This window comes from Misgurnus anguillicaudatus, chromosome 7 (assembly GCF_027580225.2).
Source record: "Misgurnus anguillicaudatus chromosome 7, ASM2758022v2, whole genome shotgun sequence".
Taxonomy (NCBI): domain Eukaryota; kingdom Metazoa; phylum Chordata; class Actinopteri; order Cypriniformes; family Cobitidae; genus Misgurnus; species Misgurnus anguillicaudatus.
The window spans coordinates 7,678,202-7,701,238 of NC_073343.2; the positions used below are offsets into that span (position 1 = coordinate 7,678,202).

General features: G+C 37.0%; 2 protein-coding genes across 2 annotated transcripts in view; both read left to right on the forward strand.

Annotated features, from left to right (window-relative positions):
- LOC141365248 (cytosolic phospholipase A2 zeta-like) overlaps positions 1-2,794 on the forward strand; it is a 45,445-nt gene extending 42,651 nt beyond the window's left edge. The window contains exons 19-21 of the mRNA XM_073869347.1: positions 839-1,008; positions 1,125-1,311; positions 1,422-2,794. Of these exons, the coding sequence (XP_073725448.1) occupies positions 839-1,008; positions 1,125-1,311; positions 1,422-1,630 (566 nt within the window). The 3' untranslated portion in view covers positions 1,631-2,794. The remainder of the gene's footprint in view (positions 1-838; positions 1,009-1,124; positions 1,312-1,421) is intronic.
- Positions 2,795-11,217: 8,423 nt separating this feature from the next.
- Positions 11,218-21,115, forward strand: LOC141365420 (cytosolic phospholipase A2 zeta-like). Its single transcript, XM_073870036.1, has 11 exons — positions 11,218-11,262; positions 14,264-14,333; positions 14,491-14,627; positions 14,987-15,121; positions 15,422-15,462; positions 16,016-16,058; positions 17,566-17,617; positions 18,059-18,177; positions 20,535-20,648; positions 20,756-20,790; positions 20,917-21,115. Exons 1-11 carry the CDS (start codon positions 11,254-11,256, stop codon positions 21,113-21,115), a joined length of 954 nt encoding a protein of 317 aa, XP_073726137.1. The 5' UTR covers positions 11,218-11,253.
- The last annotated feature ends 1,922 nt before the right edge of the window (positions 21,116-23,037 follow it).

Sequence of the window (23,037 nt, forward strand, 5' to 3'; positions counted from 1 at the left end):
TCTGGTCCAAGCTTCTTAATCCTTTATTTATTCATCAATTAAATACCTTGTATAGGGTGATTTTGTAAGGATAAAAGCATATTTTCCTTCATCTCAAGATATTTCACTTGCTTTCACCGATCTGTACTGTAGCTATCAGTTAACACAGCAATCTCCAACGCGGTTATAAGACTCTTCAAACCATCCAATCACAGGAGGTAAAAAACTTTAAAAGCAATATTGATTCGCTTTCAACATAAGTGGGAGTGTTTGGGACACACAGTCCTGCGCCCCAGGGTGGATCCGAAACCAGCCACTTAGAGCTCAGCCTTAGGTCACATGTTTTTACCCTTTTTCCTGACCTACATAGACACTCATTAGGGGTGCGCCCCAGACACACAAACATGACACACACACAACAAACTCAGTTTTGATTTTTAATTGTTTTAAATAAATTATAACATGACTAACAGTGAAATAGTACAACTAAATGAATTTATTTTGTATTAATTTGCACTATATATTTAACTTTTTGGTAACATGTTAAAGTAGCTTTCCTCTCTGGCCAGCTTTAAGGGTGCGGCACCCCAGTGCCCCCTAGTGACCAGCCGCCACTGCTTCTGCATATGTTTCGATTATGTTGGCATCCCGAAACAGCTGTCATTAAATACCTGTAATTCAGTACTCACTTACTTTAATTATTTAATAATACAGTAATGTTGCAGCAGTAAGCATGTCAATGAGATGATGTAATTTAGTGTTGTCTGTTATTACGCGAAATATAATCATGGCTTTAAATCTAATCTGATTCTGTGTTGGCATGCAGTAGTTCAATGTAATATTACGGATTTGTTTGCAGAAAAGCATCCAGATGCCTTTCCTAACACCCTGACTCCAATGGATCCTCAGCTTAGCTTAGTTGATGGTGGATTTGCCATAAATTCAGGCTATATCCCTGTGTTAGGCTCTCAAAGACATGCAGATGTCATTCTGTCTGTAAACTTCTCCTGTGACCCAGACCAGTTAATGGTAAGTGATAGCTGAAATATTGGTAAATGTTTGGTTTAAGAAGAAAAATGCATTACCAGGATTATATACAATTTGGTGTTGTTAATGTTTTTGTAATGTTTGAATGTGCCCAACAGGTCCTGAAGCAAACGTGTGATTACTGTAAGGATCGCAAGATTCCATTTCCAAAGATTGATTTCAAAAAGGTGGAGTCAGAGCCGTTGCAGGAAGTTTATGTGTTTGAGGATCAAGAAAATCCAGAAGCTCCAATAGTGATTCACTTTCCCTTGGTCAACATCACATACAAACAATTCAAGGCTCCTGGTAAGCACTGCCAACACTCTGGGCATCTCATTCTGATTTATATCCAGTTTTTGTAAGGTAGCTGCACTAAACTCCTTGCACTAAGTATAACAATGATGTGTTTGATGCAGGTGTGAAAAGAGTTGGCGAGAAGGAACTGAAGGAGGGAGATGTTAATGTTGACATCACTGATGGCTCCTCCCCTTACATTACTCGCAACCTTACATACACACCGGAGGACTACGACAAGTTGGTTAACCTCATTTCCTACAACATCGTAAACAACAAAGATGTTATTTTGGAAACTCTGAACCAAGCGGTTAAGAGGAAATCCACATAAAGAGACAAGTTCATGTCTGATAGATCCCAGTAGAAACATACATTGTGTTCTATTTCATCTATTACATTAATTCATTTAGCATTAATTCAATTAAATCTTTCATTTATTATATCATTTTATCATTTACTTTTTTCTTGTATCATTTTTTTATATTACATTAAAGGAGCATTTCACCTGTAGACACATTAATCTTTATTGAAAGTGTGTCATATTTGTAGTCAAAATGTAACATACATTTCGAATTTGGTGCCTATTTGACAGAGAAAATGGGTGTTTGTAGTCTCACCCCCTCAACAAAGATATTGGACTTCCTGCTTTCAATGATGCAAAATGATGATTTTTACATCATTAAAAGAAGGAAGTGCAACACTGAAATCTGTATTTCTCCTGTCTCAGGAGGAAATGATGCACGACCATTCAAAAACATGATTGGGGTTCTAACAATACAAAGCTTAATGCAAATGGGTGAAGTGTCCCTTTAATTGTCATTTTATGTACACCCTAAAAACAAACGGTACTAGCACTAAAAGTGGTTCTTGTGTTCAGTATGAACCCAGCAGGCACATGACCGACCTTCAACGTTGAATTTTGGTTGAAATAAGGTCAGTTGTTTGTTCAACAATGGTTCCTCTATGATTATGAGCCAAGAACAACTTTTAGTGTTATTTAGCACCGTTTGTTTTTATAGTGTAGTTATTCTATTCTACATTACTTTTTTTAATTTTGTTTAATCTTATGTTGGCACTGTATTGCCTTTTAATGCTGATATGAGTCTCCAATGGTCTTGAGAATGTTCCACTGTCTTTGTTTGTTATAATACCTAAATCTGCTCTTAGTCCGACCATTGACAAAGTTAGTCAGACCATCGAGAAAGCAAATAAGATTATTCAATAAAACCTCTCAATTTTATTATTACATCACTTCATCTCCTGCCTGTTTTCTCATTCATCTCTGCATTGTGGCTTAACTCACAACAGAGTTTCAGTTACGGACTAAGTCATTTTTCCCTGACATGAGAGAGATCTAATGAGCTAAATCATCTGTGCTATCTAACAATTTTGGACATAGCCCATAGTTGGATCAATTGTGTTGTTTAATAAAGCTTGCTAATAAAAGCACAAAAGTTGTAGGACCAGTGATCTGGACCTTTATATTTGCTTATAAATGTCCGTCCTGTCACGACCGGCTCACGCCGTGACAAATGAGGGAGGCAACGAAAACAATTTCTTTGCAAAGGGAATTTATTTAACAAAAATAAACTTCAAAACATTTCAAACAAGGATAAAACACTTAAGAGAATATAATCTTTTAAAATAAAACCATATAATTAACACAAGCACAAACGTCCAAAATAACTAAATTAATACGTACCAAAATAAACAATACGGAGACCGCAAAAATTAACCAAAAGCCAAAAGGGGTAACAGAACAAAAAGCCCCCATTACAACATCACACAGGTTTAAATAGGAGTGAACAGGTGTTCCAAATTACAATACCCATCAAGACCCATCCCACTGCCGGCTAAAGTGGGATGAACCCAAGGCACGTCACACATTCCCCCTTAAAATTGATGCATATACGCATCAAAATAATTAAACAAACTAATCCCAAAAGTGAACACCCCAACATCCTACCTAAATAGAAACTCTACCTTGGCCTCTCTAGTCTTCAGTGGCTTGCCGAGCTCGGGGCAACTTTAAACACTGAACTCAGCATCCTCAACAATCCCAAAACAAGGACTGCAGAGAGACACTGAAGTGTACCCCCACCCAGGATTACCACCCAAAACAAAAAACCCAAAACCCCCAACTAACTAAATTGGGATGTCCATAAATATTAATTAACATCAAGCCTTTACAGAAATAACTCCCAAATACAATGATGTCATGGAGTCTTCCAAATTTCAGGATTCCGTCCCCATCACACTCCTCAACCTCGGGCCCTAGGATCAGAGATAGATTGGGAAGGAGAAAGAGAAAACAGGAAAACCACAGCATAACAATTCACATTATACCCGTGACAGAGCATCCGCAATCAAGTTGTCAGTTCCCTTAATGTGTCTTATATCAAGGTGATATCCCTGCAGAAAGATACACCACCTCATGAGTCTCTGATTTGGATTCTGTAAAGAATGAAGAAATGTGAGAGGATTGTGATCGGTATATACCACCAAACGTTCTCCACAGGAACCCACATAAACATCAAAATGCTTCAATGCCCAGATCAGAGCCAAAGCTTCTTTCTCTATCACAGAGTAATTCAGTTGGTAAGAATTAAACTCTTTAGAAAAGTACCCCACAACACAATCCACACCATCATCTGAGGTTTGGAGTAGGACCGATCCCGCTCCTACATTACTTGCGTCAACCTGTAACTTAAATGGCTTATCCAACTTGGGTGCAGCCAACACTGGGGACACAGTGAGGAGAGATTTAACATCCTCAAATGCTCTCTGACACACAGTGGACCAATCAAATTTGACCTTGTGTCGAAGGAGGTTGGTAAGTGGAGCCACCACCGTAGAGAAATTTGGACAAAATCCCCTATAAAAACCCACCATCCCAAGGAATCTCATAAGCTCCTTTTTTGTGGTAGGGGTAGGGAACTGATCGATAGCAACCACTTTAGCACGGACCGGTTGGACGTGACCTTGGCCTACAACCTTTCCAAGATATGTAATAGTGGCCTTAGCAAATTCACATTTGCGCAAATTAACAGTAAGATTAGCATCAACCAACCGATCAAACAAAGCCCTAATCCTAATGAGATGTTCCGCCCAAGTATCACTACAGACGACTACATCGTCTAAGTATACAGCACACCCTTCTATGCCTCCAATAACTCTGTTCGTCGTTGGAATGTTGCGGGATCGTTCCTAAGACCAAAACTCATAACTTTATAGGAATATAATCCTGATGGAATTACAAATGCAGATATTTCTTGGGCTCTAGGTGTTAAAGGCACCTGCCAGTAGCCTTTTAGCAAATCAAATTTGCTAACATAGGTGGCAGATCCAACTTGATCGATGCAATCATCGATTCTCGGTAACGGAAACGAGTCAGGTTTAGTTAATGCATTCACCTTCCTATAATCTGTACAAAATCTATAAGAGCCATCAGCTTTATTAACCAGTATGCAAGGGGATGCCCAGCTTGAAAAAGACGGCTCTGCCAAACCATTTCTTAACAAATACTCAACCTCAGACTCTAACTTTCGCTTTTTGTCGAAGGGTACCCGGTAATATTGCTGACGCACAGGTTTGGCATCCCCCACATCAATATCATGCTGAAGGAGATTTGTCTGGGTGGGAGTATCTGGAAAAAGAGTCACATATTCATTTATTAAAGTAGTAATATCAGAACATTGGTCAACAGAGAGATGCTTTAACATCGACCCTAACTTTCCAAGGGTTTCTGTGTTATTTAAACAGCCTTGGGTCACCGACTCATCAATTTCCAGTTCCTCATCCACAAGAGGCACAGAAACAACATCAACTGAACATGCTTTTTTCTCTACTTCAGCAGAGAGTACTGGCTTCACTTGCAAACTCTTTAAGTTTTCAGAGGGTAAGACTAAATCTTTAACACCATCAGGTGCATAATAGGGTTTCAAAAGATTTACATGAGCCACACGAGTTTTCTTCCTCCTATCAGGAGTTTCAATCAAATAATTCAAATTTGAAATCTGTCGTAACACAGTATAAGGGCCTTGAAATTTTGCTTGAAAAAGGGATCCCACAACTGGAATCAAAGCCACTACCTGGTCACCTGGTTGAAAAACTCGGAGTTCTGCTCTTCGATCAAAAAGCCGTTTCATTTTATCTTGTGAACGCCCAAGGTTCACTTTAGCCTGTGCACAAGATTCATATAATCTCCTGCGAAAATCACTCACATAGTTCAACAAATTTTCTGGTGGATCAACACCCTTCAAATCCTCAGACAATAGTAACATCGGACTACGCACTGAATGCCCAAACACAAGTTCATTTGGACTAAACCCGGTGCTCTCTTGGGAAGCCTCCCTAGCAGCCATTAAAAGCCAGGGTAAACCATCTTCCCAGTCCGCCTTCATGTGTGTACAGAAAGATCTTAAAAGGGACTTCAGAGTTTGATGGAAGCGCTCGAGTGCCCCCTGACTTTGCGCATGTTAGGCGCTAGCTTTCTGATGTTTGATTTGCAGCTGCTGTAAAATTTGAGCAAATATCTTCGAAGTAAAATTTGATCCCTGATCTGTCTGAATGACTTTAGGGATTCCAAACAAAGAAATAAACTGTGTCAAAGCTTTTAACACAGTTTTTGCCGTAATGGAACGTAAAGGATAAGCAGCCGGAAACCTGGTTGTCTGACACATTACGGTAAGTAAATACTTACTACCAGCTCTAGACTTGGGCAATGGACCCACACAATCCACAACTAAATATTCAAATGGCTGATTCATCACTGGAATAGGATAGAGTGGCGCTGGTTTTAATGTCTGATTTGGTTTGCCAGTCAACTGACAAGTGTGGCAGGTTTTAATATATGCAGATATATCCCGCTTCAGCTTAGGCCAAAAAAAATTTCTCAAAATTAATTGATAAGTCTTCTTGACCCCCAAATGTCCTGAGGAATCATGAGCAGTTTTCAATACAAGAGCACGGAATTGCTGTGGAACCACAACCTGAATAATTGGGTCTCCCACAAAGTCTTTACCATGAGGCACCCACTTCCTGACTAATACCTCCCCATCTAAAAAATACCCTGAAGGAGTATCCACTAGTACATTTAGAGGGAGAACTCTGTCAAATAGGTCCGCAAGGGATACATCTGCCTTTTGCTCCTTCACAAAATCACTACGAGATATTTTCAAAACTGATGGTACCTCAGCCAATGTTTTACCTTCTCTCTTAACTTCTGTCTCAGTTCCAGATAAGGACTTACTACCTGCCCGAGTTACAACAGAAGAAACAAACACATCTGGAAAACCCTGAGCATTTTCGTCTAATGTATCTGAATTTAGCGAAGGAGACACCACCAAAGCTGGTGGTTCATCTACCCACACTTTACTCCCAGCCAAATTGTTTCCCAGAATAATATCCACACCTACCACTGGTAAACAGGGCCGTACTCCAAGTATTACCTCTCCTTGCACCAAATCAGAGACCATCATAACTTTGTGCAGAGGAACTGATACAACATTTAGTCCTATTCCCTTAATCAAAACATTAGTACCAGCGTATGAATCACTGGAAAAGGGCAGGACATTTTCAGAAATAAATGATTCTGTTGCCCCTGTGTCTCTAAGAATTTTAACTGATCTTCCTTCTTTAGAGCCAACTAATGAAACATAACCTTCTGTAACAAAAGGAGAAAAACCAGAATCCATAATTTCATCATTACCCACCTCTGTTAACTCAGAAGACGAGGAGATAGATGTTACTAATGCCACCGAATTTGCCCCTAAAGCTACATTTTTAGACTTTTTATTTGGGGTAGAATATTGAGCTTTAGTTTTAAGCACGGGACATTCATTTTTCCAATGGCCCTTAGCCTGACAGTAATTACACACATCTGATAATTCACCCTTACTAGATGGTCGTACATTTTTTCCCCTAGGAAAATTATCAGGATTATACCTATTCTTGTCATTTACGAACCAATCATGTTCCCGTCTTGTATCTCGAAACAGTTTTTGTCCAAATTGATTCTTGTGAATTAAAGTATATTCATCAGCTAGAACTGCTGCATCATAAGCAGTGCAGGCATTTCTTTCAGTCACAAAGGTAGCAATACGAGGTGGTACTGAATTTTTAAATTGTTCTAATACAACCAACTCTTTCAAATCATCAAAAGTCTTAATATCAGAGGAAGAACACCAGCGATTGAAATGAGTTTGAATTTCCTTTACAAACTCAACGTGTGTTTGTCTATCCGATTTTTGCCAATTCCTAAATCGCTGCCTATACGCCTCTGGCACTAATTCATAAACCCTTAGAACAGCTGACTTCACAGATTCATACCTTTCAGAATCCTCAGTACTCAACGAGGCAAAAACCTCCTGCGCTCTGCCAGTAAAAACGCATTGCAATAACAAAACCCGCTCTGAGTCTGCCCAACCTCTCGTATTAGCTATACGCTCAAATAAAGAGAAAAAGGTATCAACGTCTTTTTCTTCAAATTTTGGTACAAGTCTTAGATTGGTGACTACATCAAAGTCGAGACACGGATCATCCCCTTCCATAGAAAGTCTCTTAGCTGCTTTTGATAACTTACCCGCATTTATCAAATCCAACTTATAACGCTCTAGCTCTAACTTATTTTGTTCAATATCATACCTTGCTTCCATCTTCTGTTTTTCGATTTTTTCCCTAGATTGCATTTCCAACAAAAGCAGTTCTTTTTGTTGCTCAAAAGTTAGAGACATTGTACTACCTTCAAATATAGATGCGGTTTGATCCGATTTAAGGACGTTCTGTTCTACCAACGCAGATATCAAAATTGATTTTAAACTTTCCTTTAATCGTTTATCAGCAACAGAAAGACCAATATTATAATGGCTTGCTAGCGCTAACAATTGATCCTTCGAGTAATCATTTAACAAATCTTCAGACGGATTACGAATAAACTCTTCAATATTGGAAGTCATATTTACATTTCTGTTACCCCTTAAAAATTACCAAAACGAAACAATAACCACAATGTTACAAAAAATAAATGCTGATAAATGTCTATAGTATAAACATTCAATCAGGATTCAAATAATTTGTAACTTACCGTTCGTTGTAATTTAATAGCGGTATTGCGGCATAATTTCCACCAACATAGGCTAATAATAACTCAAGTCCTCAAAACTTCTAGTTATCTAGCTTTAAATTTAAGTAGTGCAAAACAATATTGTTATTCGAAGCCTCCTAAACAAACAAATCCCGCACGCATTCAAACTCCAAATTCAAAGATAATGAAAGTCCGGTGTTCTTAATTATCGGTCGACGAGCCCCCATATTTGTCACGACCGGCTCACGCCGTGACAAATGAGGGAGGCAACGAAAACAATTTCTTTGCAAAGGGAATTTATTTAACAAAAATAAACTTCAAAACATTTCAAACAAGGATAAAACACTTAAGAGAATATAATCTTTTAAAATAAAACCATATAATTAACACAAGCACAAACGTCCAAAATAACTAAATTAATACGTACCAAAATAAACAATACGGAGACCGCAAAAATTAACCAAAAGCCAAAAGAGGTAACAGAACAAAAAGCCCCCATTACAACATCACACAGGTTTAAATAGGAGTGAACAGGTGTTCCAAATTACAATACCCATCAAGACCCATCCCACTGCCGGCTAAAGTGGGATGAACCCAAGGCACGTCACAGTCCAGAAAAGTAATTTAATCCCTTGCAATGTCAGTGCTATTTAAAGGCGGGATGCATGAATTTTTAAAAACACTTTGGAGAAGAGAGTCGGGCAGAGTATTAAAACACACTTTTAGCCAATCAGCAGTAAGGTGCGTGTCTACTAACCGGGTTGCGTATGTGTGAGGCGGGCCTATCAAATGAAGGTCTAGATTCTATTGGGGTGAGGGCGTGTTTGTTTAGGTGATTTCAAATATCAACATTGGCTTTCAGAGATCATGCACCCCGCCTTTAAATGTATTAAATATATTTGCAATATGACACTGTATGCATATATATTATACTGATGTTCAATGTATGCCATTGCTTTAAGACCTTAATAAAAATGAGAAAAATTATCACTTTTTATGTTTATATTTGATAATTTTGTTGGTAATTTAGCATACAGTAGCCGAGAACTGAATGCATTTACATTGTCATGTTTTTCCATTGTTTTTCTAGCGTTGGGTGTGCCAAACATTCTTATTCATATGACATAAGTGAATAGTTTCACTTACTCTCCATCAATCCTTATCTTTGCTGAATTGTTGTAGAAACAGAATCTGCAAGCTTGTTAACCATCTCTCAACACCTCAACACACCAAAACAACATCAGCATCAACACCTAAACTCTTTTATTAGCTAAAACAGAAAAGTCTTATTATCAATTTTGGTGGATTAGTAAACATTGTTTCCCAGTGTAGTGTTGGGTAGTTCTTTTAAGGCGATTCTAGTATAAATGAGATGCATTTTTCCAATCTTTGGGAAAAGTTACTAACAAATACATTTTTCAATGAATAGATCTGTGTCTTAATGCTGATTGCTTAATGGCTCTTCATTGAGCTATTTTTAGTATCTGCAGATTAGAATTACCACATCTTTATTTTTTGTTGCATAATAATATAGTCATGTTATTTTTAATTGTATGCGCCAACAAAGGAATGACTCTGCACTGTCTCATGCCAAATAATAGTCACAGCTTATGTCATGAAAAAAAGAGAAAATGGCACTATTATTTGTTGGAAATGGCTTATAATGAAGGATTATAATGATCTCAGTTTAATTCAATGATAAAGGGCTAAACTTGAATGGGTGGACAGGGAAGGGTTATTTCAAAATATGTGTTTGTTGCATCATATTACCCATGTGCATCATGCTCTTGTCAAAATAGCTGCACACATGTCAAAAGGATTTATGATAAAAGAGACGCTCATTTTTAGTTCTGCTAAAAGTAAATAATATGTCACTGTGAAGTACGTGTTCCTGGATCATCTGCATCTTTTCTTGGCCCTAAAACAACATTTTGGTCAAGGAAACATTTACATTTATTAATTTAGCAGACACTTCTATCCAAAGCGACTTACAAATAAAAAAGCGTAACAATTTGTTTAAGAAGCCAAGAATAAGCACAATCTACAAAGCTATGTCTACAAGTAGTAGAGTTAGGAAGCTAAGAGATCAACAACATAAAAGATGAGTTAGATATGCATTTTGTTTCATGTCTTTATGAAGGTTCAGTTGCCATTGGGTGGTCCACCAGAGAAGAGCTGAATACTGTAGGTACATGTTTTGCCCATTCCTTGCCACTTAAATTCCAGAAAATAATAGCGTGATAAGAAAGTGTGTAAAAGGCCCTTATCCAGTCCAATCTTAAATCTAATACTATTATGTGATTGGTTGATAGAAAAGTTGGTTCAGGACCAACAATGATGTTGATGCAGGGACCTGTTGTCATACATGGTGAAACCGAGTTTACTGCACTGTAAAAAATTATTTGCTGCCTTAAATTTTTTGTTGAATCAACTCATATTTAGAAATCATATCAACTTCCTATTATTTGTCTTGACTAGAGATAAGTTGTTATAACTTATACAGTTAAAATATGTCAACTTCATTTTAAGTTAGTCAAGATAAATAATAGTAAGTTGATATGACTTGTAAATCTGAGTTGATTAAACAAAAACATTTAAGGTGGGAAATAATTTTTTACAGTGTGGCGATCTTTAAGGAACATTGACATGTTAGAGAAAATAGAAACTTTCATAAACGTGGCATGAGATTAAGATAAAAATGAAGACAAACCCAAAACATTATAAAACATTTTGATCAGGGCGCGTAACACTGTGAACAAACGAGTTCCACAGGTTTTCTGTATTATATTAGACTATTAGTAAGACATACCATAATGTTATTGTATATTTTGGCTTTGACACATAGCTGTAGTCGTACTCAGAAGGCAAACATGCAGAAGGTAATAAACATTTGCTTACATATATTTGACTATGATGAAACAACCTTATTATGAAGTATTAAATGTACACTTTATTATTTTATATATTTTTATATTTTAAATTTTACTCTTTATTTAAATTTTATGTGACTTGCTGTTGTTTTATGTCTGTCCTGGAAGCTTCAAGTAGCAAAGAAAATTCCTTGTGCTGGGCAATAAAACTCTTAAAATGAAATACATGTATTTTACTGGTGGAACATGTCACAACCACTTTTGACAGATATTAAATTCTCAGCCCATAAAAAATCGACATAACTGTTAATTTATGAATATGTTTAGGTGATTTTTGTTTATTATCTTCACATTACTAATTTACACCATTTTTATAGTATATTCAAAAGACCAGAAATTGCTATTTTATATGTTTAAAGAAATACCATATGCAACATATGAAATCAAATTTTTTAGATACAGTATATTAAATCTTGGCAAGTAGATATACCCATAGATATGTATATAAAGGCTAGATGGCTCAAGGCGGAGTCCCTAACGGCATCACCTGGCGGCCATCTTACGACAGGGCGCTCGCTCACTCGTAGGATTGAGTTTAATGGTGCAGGTACTTTTACATGACCATAACTTGCTAAATTTTCTACCGATTTTCAAACGGTTTGGGTTTTTACAAACGTTATTAACGTGGCTATAATTCTGGATGCTTTAACATGTTTCATGAATTTATTTTTTATTGTTAGTATAGGTATGCAGTGTCATAGGTACATCTTTGACGTTTATAACAAACCAAACCGTTTGAAAATCGGTAAAAAATTAAGCAAGTTATGGTCATTTAAAAGTACCTGCATCATTAAAACTCAATGCTACGAGTGAGCGAGCGCCCTGTCTTCGGGCTCTTAGACAGCACTGCATCACATACAGGAATGCTACTGTAATGGAAATCACAACATGGACTCAGGAATACTTCCAGAAAACATGGTCAGTGAACACAATCCACCGTGCCATTCGCTGTTGCCAGCTAAAACTCTGTAGGTCAAAAAAGAAGCCATATCTAAACATGATCCAGAAGCGCAGGTGTTTTCCCTGGGCAAGGCTCATTTAAAATGGACTTTGGCAAAGTGGAAAACTGTTCTGTGGTCCAACGAATCAAAATTTGTTCAAAAAAAAAATCAAAAAAAGTTCTTTTTGAAAAACTGGGATGCATTTCATCCGGACTAAAGAGGACAATGACAACCCAAGTTATTATTAGCGCTCAGTTCAGAAGCCTGCATCTCTGATGGTTTGGGGTTGCATGAGTACGTGTGGCATGGGCAGCTTAAACATCTGGAAAGGCACCATCAATGCTGAAAGGTTTATCCAAGTTCTAGATACATATGATCCCATTCAGACGTCGTCTCTTTCAGGGAAGACCTTGCATTTTCCAATATGACAATGCCAGACCACATACTGCATCAATTACAACATCAAGACTGCGTAGAAGAAGTATCTGAGTACTGAAATGGCCAGCCTGCAGTCCAGATCTGTCACCCACAGAAAAGATTTGGTGCATCATAAAGAGGAAGATGCGACAAAGAAGACCTAAGACAGTTGAGCAACTAGAAGTCTGTATTAGACAAGAATAGGACAACATTCCTATTCCTAAACATTGGTCCTCCTCCAGCTGTTCCTTATATGTACATTTAACTTTTCTGGCCTCTTATTACCTGTCCCAACTTTTTTTGGAATGTGTAGCTCTCATGAAATCCAAAATGAGCCAATATTTGGCATGACATTTCAAAATGTATCACTTTCAACATTTGATTTGTTATCTATATTCTACTGTGAATAAAATATAAGTTTATGAGATTTGTAAATTATTCCATTCCTTTTTTACTTACAATTTCTACTGTGTCCCAACTTTTTCTGTTTTGGGGTTGTAAAATAAAAAGCAATGATCCATGCACCTTCAACTAGCGCGTGCTAAAGCACTGTGAAGAAAGAAAGCAGTTAATAAAACAAATGTCTCTTGTCAGTTAAATGATGATGAAAAGACAAACCACCACATTAAACTGGTTTAGTAACATTAGATATTTCGGTAACACTTTATAAGGTTCATTAGTTAACATTAATTCATGTATTAACTAACATGAACAAACCATGAGCAATACATTTGTTACAGTCTTTATTAATCTTTGTTAATGTTAGTGAATAGAACAACCCAGTATCACGAAATTGCGTGACTATTTCACGCATGGACCAGCGTGACAATGTCACGCTTTGCCGCGTTTGAGCGTGAGCGTGTCGCGCTTTCTGTTTGTGTCGCTGTCACGTATTGGTTGCTCAACTTTTTTGTCCTAGTTTCTTACCATTGTCGCTTAGGTTTAGGGTTAGATTTAAATAAAATGACACCCTTACCTAAACAAACTCTAACCCCAACGTCAGGTGACAATTGGTTAAAGTTTAGAAAATATAAAAGAATAAGTATTGTATCTTTTTATTTTATAAACCAATACTTAAAGTGACAAATACTTAAAGTGACATATAACACAAGCACCAAATCTAACCCTAAACCGAAGCGACAATGGTTTGAAAATAGGACAAAAAAGTTGAGTAACCAATACGTGACAGCGACACAAACAGAAAAGCGTGACATGCTCACGCTCAAACGCGGCAAAGCGTGACATTGTCGCGCTGGTCCATGCGTGGGGTGGTCACGCAATTTCGTGATATAGGGTTGAATAGAAATAAAGCTGTTCATTGTTTGTTCATGTTAGTTCACAGTGCATTAACTAACGTTAATAAGTTTTTAATAAAGTATTAGTAATTGTTTAAAATAACATTAACAAAGATTAATAAATGATGTATAAGTGCAGCTCATTATTAGTTTTTGTTAACTAATGTAGTTAACTAATGTTAACTTATGAACCTTATTGTAATGTGTTACCGATATTTCTGTTGTTTTATCTGTGATTACAACAGAATTGTGTGTGCTTCAGATTTAAAGACTGATGCTATTTTTTCATGTTTACAGGAGTTCATGCCATACTGGAACCTCAATGTCACAGTGTTGAGAGCAAAATTCAATCAGTCACATGACCTATGTGAGCCAATCAACTTCTTTTCTTAGATACCAAAAAATCAAATATACAATTTTGTAGAGGGACTAAGCACTTAATTTAAATACTGTGTATAAACTGGACTTGAACACATGGTAGCATATTCTACAAAAAAAATAAGTTTTTTTATCTTTCTCTTAAGTGACGAATTCTGACTGCTACGTTGTCTTAAAAATACCCACGGCTTGCACCTGCTCTCATCGCACCAAGACCATCACAAACAACAATGCACCAGAATGGAATGAAACCTTCCAATTCAGAGTACACAGTGGTGTCAAGGTACATAATTCAGTTTGGCTTATCCAACAACAGTCACCCATTTCCTATCCTTTCTGTTCCTAACTTAACCAATACATATTATTTTAGTTACATATTGTTGTATGAGATATATTCTTTACACATAATGCCATTGATGTTGAAATGATCCTATAATGAACAGTAAAATCCTGAGGAAACTGTACAAACATGCAGGTTATTATTTTGGATGCCCTTGGTCTCTAACTATCACCATATAACCCCAGAGATACTTCATTGTATTTTTGCTTTGATCGCGAGACTGCGAAATATTTTACACCTAAAACTTCTGTAACTTATCCATTGACTTTACTCGATTAACATGCATGTTCTTGTTTTCTCAGAACATTCTGGAATTCTACATCTATGATGCTGACACCTTTACAAAAGATGACTGCTGTTCTACCATCCTGTTTGATATCAGTAACCTCACACTTGGACAAAAGATGACAAAATGCTTCATTTCTGATGATGATGAGGTCAGTTCTTTTTTAAAATTGTAACATGCATGCACAATAGTTTTTAGAGATTAGGTTTTACAGATTTACGGAAAACAGCATTGAAAATATTTCTCTACAGGCCCAATAATCACATTTCTTTACGATTGCATTTTATAGTATATTTTCTTCATCTAAATTCTGTATTGGAAAAATACATTTTCGTTGATTCTGACTAAACGTGTGCACTTCTTTGAATCAGTAAACATGAATTTGTAATTTAAATTAATATAGGGTGTAGTCGGTTAAATTTGCCTGATTGTTTTCATTGTTTCCTTTCAGAAAAATAATGAGTTGTGGGTGGAGTTTAAGGTGACACCAAGGTGAGTAAAAATTGTTAAACGTTTGGGAAAACAGGTAACACTTTACAATAAGGTTCATTAGTTAATATTAGTTAACTACATTAGTTAAAACGAACTAATAATGAACTGCACGTATGCAGCATTTATTAATCTTTGTTCATGTTAATTTCAGCAATTACTAATACTTTATTAAAAGCTTGTTAACGTTAGTTAATGCATCATAAACTAACAAAAACAAACAATGAACAGCTTTACTTCTATTAACTAACATTAACAAAGATTAATAAATACTGTAACAAATGTATTGCTCATGGTTTGTTCATGTTAGTTAATTCATTATCCAATGTTAACTAATAAACCTTATTGTAAAGTGTTACCGGAAAACGTTTGCAAAATAGTAATATTGTCCAGTTATGCAGTACAAACGAAGGGATTTTACTGTAATATGGAAATATATTGATTATGGTATTGTACTGTAGGTTTTTTACTCTATTACTGCTTCTACAGTGACATCTAACAGTGTGTTATTTGTTACGAATGCCATCTGTTCCTTTCCTTATGTACTATATTAAAGCCCTGAGAATCCTGTGCAGTACCTCTCTAATGGAGTGTTGATGGTAAGAACATTCATTACTGTTGTGCTACACTCAGTATAAACTTGTTAAAATGTCTGAGTTGTACTGTATATATATTTTTTTAAATGTTGATATAAAAAGGACATTTTCTTAGTAAACTCAGATATATTCTTAAAAATACATAGTCTAAAGTGCATTGCGCACGGTCTAAATGGGTGTGTCGGAACCCAATTTTGCTAATTTAAGGACGAGAAAAATGGTTTATGCGCCAAACGCACGGCCTAAAAGGGTGATTCCTATTTTCGTAATGTAAATGTTTTGATATCCTAGATATCCTACAACAATGACTGTAATCTCATAAAATAATTTGCAAATATGCAAGAAAATGTTTGTACTTTAAAAATACAAACAAGAGATAAAGATTTTTTTCCATTTTAATCCTTTAATTATTCACATTTAAATGTTTTTTTGTGTTGCTGCGGATCCATGTGCTTGATAACCAAATCCTGTTGTGGTCCCGTTTATAGGCGCATTTTTCTATCGCGCTCATTAAATAACAAAAACACGATATCGCCATTGACTCTATACTGTACACCAGGTTTTTGTTGGTCAATGGCGTAGTATATTTTAGTTGCCTCAAAATAGCAACGTGCCAACAATGCGCCTGAACACACCTCGTTTTTAGATCAGAACGCCCATGGGTGCAAAATGGGGCGCAAATGCATTTGCTATTTAAATAACGTGGCGCTAAACGTGAAAATTATCATTGCCCTGGGTTGAAACTATCAAAAGACACTTGCGCCGCGCATTGCACTGCATTGCGCCGGCTGTATGATAGAGCAAATGCAAAATGGGGTGCAAATGCATTTGCTATTTAAATAACGTGGCGCTAAACGTGAAAGTTATCATTGCGCTGGGTTGAAACTAAAAGACACTTGCGCCGCGCATTGCACTGCATTGCGCCGGCTGTATGATAGAGCAAATGCAAAATGGGGCGCAAATGCATTTGCTATTTAAACAACGTGGTGCTAAACGTGAAATTATCAGTGCGCTGGGTTGAAACTAGCAAAAGACACTTGCGTCGCCCATTGCGCTGCATTGCGCCGGGTGTATGATAGAGCACATAATGTTTGTTTTTAAAGCTTTAAGTGAATACCTGAGTGATCTTTTATGCTAAAATATATTTGCTAGACCATTGAGGTCTTCTGAGAAAAGAGTGCTGATGGTTCCTAAATCCAGACTGAAGCTGAGGGGTGACCGTGCCTTTTCAGTCGTTGGGCCAAAACTGTGGAATAGTCTCCCACTGATTAGTTCCATCAGAATCTGAATTTAAATCTAAATTAAAAATGTAACTTTTTTCCAAATATAATTTTCCTTGGAGTTTTAGGATCTTTTATCTATCAGTGATTTTATTTTCCGTCTTAGTTTTATTTTATGTCTTTTTAGCAAGGTTTGTACAGCACAGTGGTCAACTACTGTTGATTTTATTGTGCTTTATTAATACATTTTGATTTGATTTTGATTAAATTCGCTTTATATTTCATTTCAGGCAGCTCCGTTGTGTGCACTGGAAGTGAAAGCAGATAATCTAAGGACTAATGGTAAACAAAGGGGATTCCGATCAGTTTTTAGTTCAGACATTTAAAACTAACATATGCACTATCTCTGACAGTAATAATTAAATAAAGAAGAGAATTGTAAATACTAAATATACTTTACTCAGGCTAATACAACATTTTGCTTAATTTTATGACCAGTAGAAATAGATATTGGAGCATTTTCCCAGACAGGGTTTACATTAATCCAGGACTAGATAGTTTTTACACAAAAAATACTGGAGTGCATCTTGAGACAAAACAATAGCACTGACATACTGTATGTTAAGATACTGTATGTCAATGCAAGATATTTTTAAATGAGGGCAGCTCAAACATGCATTTTAGTCTGGGATTAGGACAAGGCATGTCCGGGAAACCACCATGCTTAGGTTTTCTGTATATGTATTTATATATTGCTTGTACATGTGTCTTTGTTTATTTCAGTAAACAACCTTCTATTAAAACTGGGAGGTGCGTTTAAAGAAGACTGTGTGCTGTCAGAATCTATGTCCTACTACATCAATCGAGACCTGGAAACTGAATTTAGTCTCATGCCATCAAAGGTGTGTACTGACTTACTGTAGACTGCAGGGGCGGATCTAGAAAATTATTTATGGGGTGGCAAGGGGGTGGCATGAGAACTACGAGGGGTGGCAATGAAGTAAGCATCCTTGCATGGTTGTCGTGGATACAAAAAATTATATACTGTATATACTATATGCGGTGTATACACTGGACCTCAAATTTTTATAACATAAAAACAGGCAACAACAAATGTTCCTATAATACCCAAGCAGCTACCTTTAGCATCTCTACTGTAGCACCCTTTGTCTTAATACACACATCTTACCAATATCTAAAAACACTGACTGTAACCATGATGAGCAAAGTTGAACATAATGGTATAAAGACTGTTATATAAATAAAATAGGTTTGCCTATAGTTTATATTAATGTAAAACATATATGAAAGGCACACATCTCTTTCTATCATAACCCTCTTCTTTAATCCTTTCACTCACTTCATGGTGGATTTCTGTCTTTTCACTTCTTTTAGCTATTTGCCATCCATATGTTTCATTCTTTCATGACTTCATCTACTCCTTTCCCTTCCACAACATATTTTTCTGTTTTATTTGTACCTTCCACTCCCAAAGTATTTGATATTTCTATTATTTTTGGTAAAAAATGGATATCAGCCTTCTTTTCATAGTATCATTAAGTTTTGTCTTTCAAGCTTTAAACATACACAACACTGAATAGTTTTGTCTCCTTAATGAAGACTATATTATAACGAGCGTTTTCATATGCACGTATTGAATATTTTGATTGCTGCCCACTAACAAGACATGACGGGCTAGAAAGAACTGCTTAAAAGATATTTACTGCTTACACAAACGTGCAGTTCAGTTGTTTTAACTACCAAGCAACTACCTCAGGCAATATTAAACAATCAACAGTTTAACTTTTGTATTTTTATCCTGATGCAACATTTATCTGTGAAATATGACCGTATTCAGTACTTTGATTTGCTGATGTGATGCTCAACTTAATCACTTAAGCCCGGAATACACTGCACGATTTTTGTCCTCTTATAAGATCATTACCTTATCAAACTGTGCGACATGTATCGTTTAAACTCGGGTACGAGAGGCGTGTAGACTGTACGATGATGACACGGAAGCTTCGGCGGCTGCGTCACGCGTTGCGCAACGTCACCAGCATGCGCTCGTGGTAAACAAATACCAGCGGCAGGTCGTAGCAGCAAACACACTGTGCGGTAATCATGCCGAATTTCTGACACTGCCAGAAAACTATCGTAGGCTATCTTTGGACGCAAGACCGGGAAAACGGCCGTCTTTGAACCTCTCTCACTGTACAACATAGGACCACCGATGGAGAGCCACGATCACAGAAATCGCGACGATAGTTTCACGATGGCAATCTTTCGTCTGGGACAGCCAATTATCGTGCAGTGTATCCCGGCCTTTAAAGACACTAAAGAGAAAACACTATTTTTTTGCCAGCATGTGATGATGTGAGGTGCTTTATTAGATCAGAATTACTTGCTACAGACGTGAAGAGACTCTCTCTTCATGGGCATAAGTTGCACATTCATAAACATTCTTGCCTTTCACCTCAACGATGGAAAAGTAACGTTTGTGTTTTTTATACTTTGTGCTTGCGTCCGCTACCTTTGTTTTGAGCTCGTTGTACTTTCCATCGCTGTTGTCGCGGGTTTGTGCGAATCGGATCACGGATGGACTGCAGCGCGAGAACCGGGCTGCATGGGAGTGCCTTATGGGGTGATGCATGCTTTCACGGCAGTTTCCAAAAGTTTCCAACCACGCCAGAACAGATCGCTAGATTTGTCCAAGTCGTTTTTTTAATAAAGTCGCTAAAGGGGTCTAAAAAGTTTCTTAATATAGCGACAAAGTCACCAAGTTGACAAGACTGCACGGACTTTTTTACACTGTAAAAGACTTTCTGCTCGGACTGACTGTGCGTGCTTCTCATTGACCGGGTATGAACTCTGCTGCCTCTGGTTGGCTAACGATGGAAATTAAGCCAATCACCTTCAGCTATGTGGTTGTCCCACCCCCTCTAAGACACACACACCAATCATCGTCAGATATGTGTCTCCCACCCCTACACGCAGAGAAAAACTACATTGCCTTTCTGGTTAAAAGAGCCTACTCGGGTATATATTATATATATTAGGATACCAGCGCTGGGGTGGCATATGGGGTGGCAATGCTTTTATTTAGGGTGGCAACTGCCACCCCGTGCCACCCCAGTAGATCCGCCCCTGGTAGACTGACATTTTTAATGTATATATAAGTTTATTGGTGCTATAAATGTGTGAAAATAGTGGATTAGATCAAGCTTAACAATTGTTTTATCATCTGTCCATTGTCCAGGATGTAACAGAAGTAGATGGTGTATATGTCAACCAGCTAAACCCGCTGTCCACTGTCCCTATAAAACCTGTACCAACTAAAAAAAAGATCAAACTCTCTTTGCCTGTTGGAAAGGTGAGTACTAAAAGTATTTTTTCCTCATCCCTTTATAAAAATGGTATGTTAAGTACTATCACAGTAGTGTTTAATACTTAACATAACAACCTTTTACATCTTCACAGGGTTCAGTACATCTGCAAGTAAAGACAGAACACCGGTAAACCGATTTAATCATTTATTAATATTCAATTTATGTAGATTTGTGGGTACTATGCTACAAAAATGTCTAAAACATTTTGTAATTGTCAAACAAATATGTTAATATTGTTTGTGTGTGTTGAAGCTCTAGTGAAGACATGAATGTACGCCTGGATTTTGATATCCCAAACGAAGAAAAGAATTTTAAACGCCAACAGTACAGTTCGAGGGACAGGCAAACTCGTAGTCTTAATACAGGCAGGAAATCAGGGCAGGCAGCAATCACTCGTAATAATGGGGAAACAGATCTAAGTCACAAACCAGAATATAAACAGACAGGATAAACACTCAGAAATGACAGCCGTGGCAAATCAAGACTTCGCACTGAATGAAAGTCCTAGTGGAGTATAAATAGGGTTCATGATGAGATACAGGTGGAGTGTAATCAGTCCCGGTATGTGAAATCATGGGAAATGAAGTCCGAAATGAGCATTAAAACTCAGGGGATGGCTCCCTCTGGTGGCGATCGGAGGACGAGGCGAGCGCCTCGTTCATCACAGTTTTAAGCATGTTCACTTAAATTTAAAAAATATTTTTTGTCTAAAAACTACTTATTTTCTTAAATCATTTATCTCATCATCAAGAAAATGCATCTTGATTTAAGAATTCCCACACTGTAAAAGAATTCCGTAGAAATTGCAGCTGGGTTGCCGGAGACTTACCGTAGATTTACATTTATGTTTTTAACTGGCAACATTTTGTTCAAAGTTAAATGAACATTAAACATTTACAAGTCTTTATCTTTACAGAGTAAAACTAAAAAAACAGCATCAAGCAAAACATTCTGGGAAACAAAATCTGGAGCAAAAAACAGAAAAAGGTTGATGATGATTTCTGGTTCCCAGAATGCTTTGCATGAGGCTGTTATTGTATAGTTTTATTCTGTAAAGATAAAGACTTATTAATATTTAAATAATAATAATAATAATAATATTTATTTAACTTTGAACAAACTCTTGCCAGTAAATAACATAAATTTAAATCTACGGTAAATTACCGGCAACCCAGCTGCAATAACATTGTAATTTCTACTGAATTTTTTTACAGTGCAGGTGAAAAAGTATTACACTTCCATAGTGTACTTAAAGTGCTTTATTTTCGAACACTAATTTTGTACTTAATATACTAAAAATTCATCTTTAGTACTTCTTAAGATGTTCACTGTAAAAAATATCTACTTGGTTCTACTTAAAATCATAAGTTAAGCAGCTGCCTCAAAATTTCAAGTAAAAACAAAATGGATTCATGAATTGTTTTAACTCATTATTTTGAGTCTTGTTAAGCTGTGAATTGCCTTCTGCGAGTCAACATGACTATACAATTATTGTTGTTTCAACTTTGCTATGCAAGTTCAAAATAAAGTGAACTCATTAAAGGCAGAATAGGCAGGAATTATCCAAAAAAACTTTTTTACAAATTTGCTCAAACTGACCTTATATACCAATACATAAGTAAAATGTAAGTACTCCGAAAAAGAGAGTACAAAAATCGAGCGTCTGTATACCTCTCAGCACTGTTTTAAACACAGCTAACTTTTCCATTCACTCCACCCCCTCCCTTCTGGGTTTCTTCTTAAGCCACGCCCCCAAAACACATGAACGCGCGAATTACCTCAGACAAGCGGAGAGGAAGGAGCGCGGTGCATGTAATAACATCAAGTCACAATCACATGTAATAATACACCTAACTTTATCACTAGGAATATAAACAGATGGCTTTTATAAACGGATGGCTTTTAGTACTCACTCAGCCAGTGTTTTGCATGGAAGAGTTTCTGTGATGAAAGCATTGTTGACTCTGACGAGGACTACACTCCGCAGACAATACCGCATCATGGACTCGAGGAAAAGCCACGCGATATTTCCTCTCGTTTGATTGCTTCATTTATTCATTTTTTGCCTTCGCTGACTGGATATGCAGGTACTGTAAGATGTGAATGCAGTTTCTGTGAGTTGTTAGTGCTATTTCTCTGCTGTACTATTGCTCTGCCTATTGCCTCGTGCACGTTCAAATCAATCGGGTGTGCGCATGTCTGGGCAGATCCCATAGCAACGGGTGGAGCCATGGTCACGAGAGAGAGTGATATTTGAGCAAGCTAATCATATGTTTCGTCCCGGATGGAAATAATTAACTGTGTTTAACACAGTCGTGAGAGGTCTACAGACACTCGAGTTTTATACTCTCTTTTTTAGAGTACTTACATTTT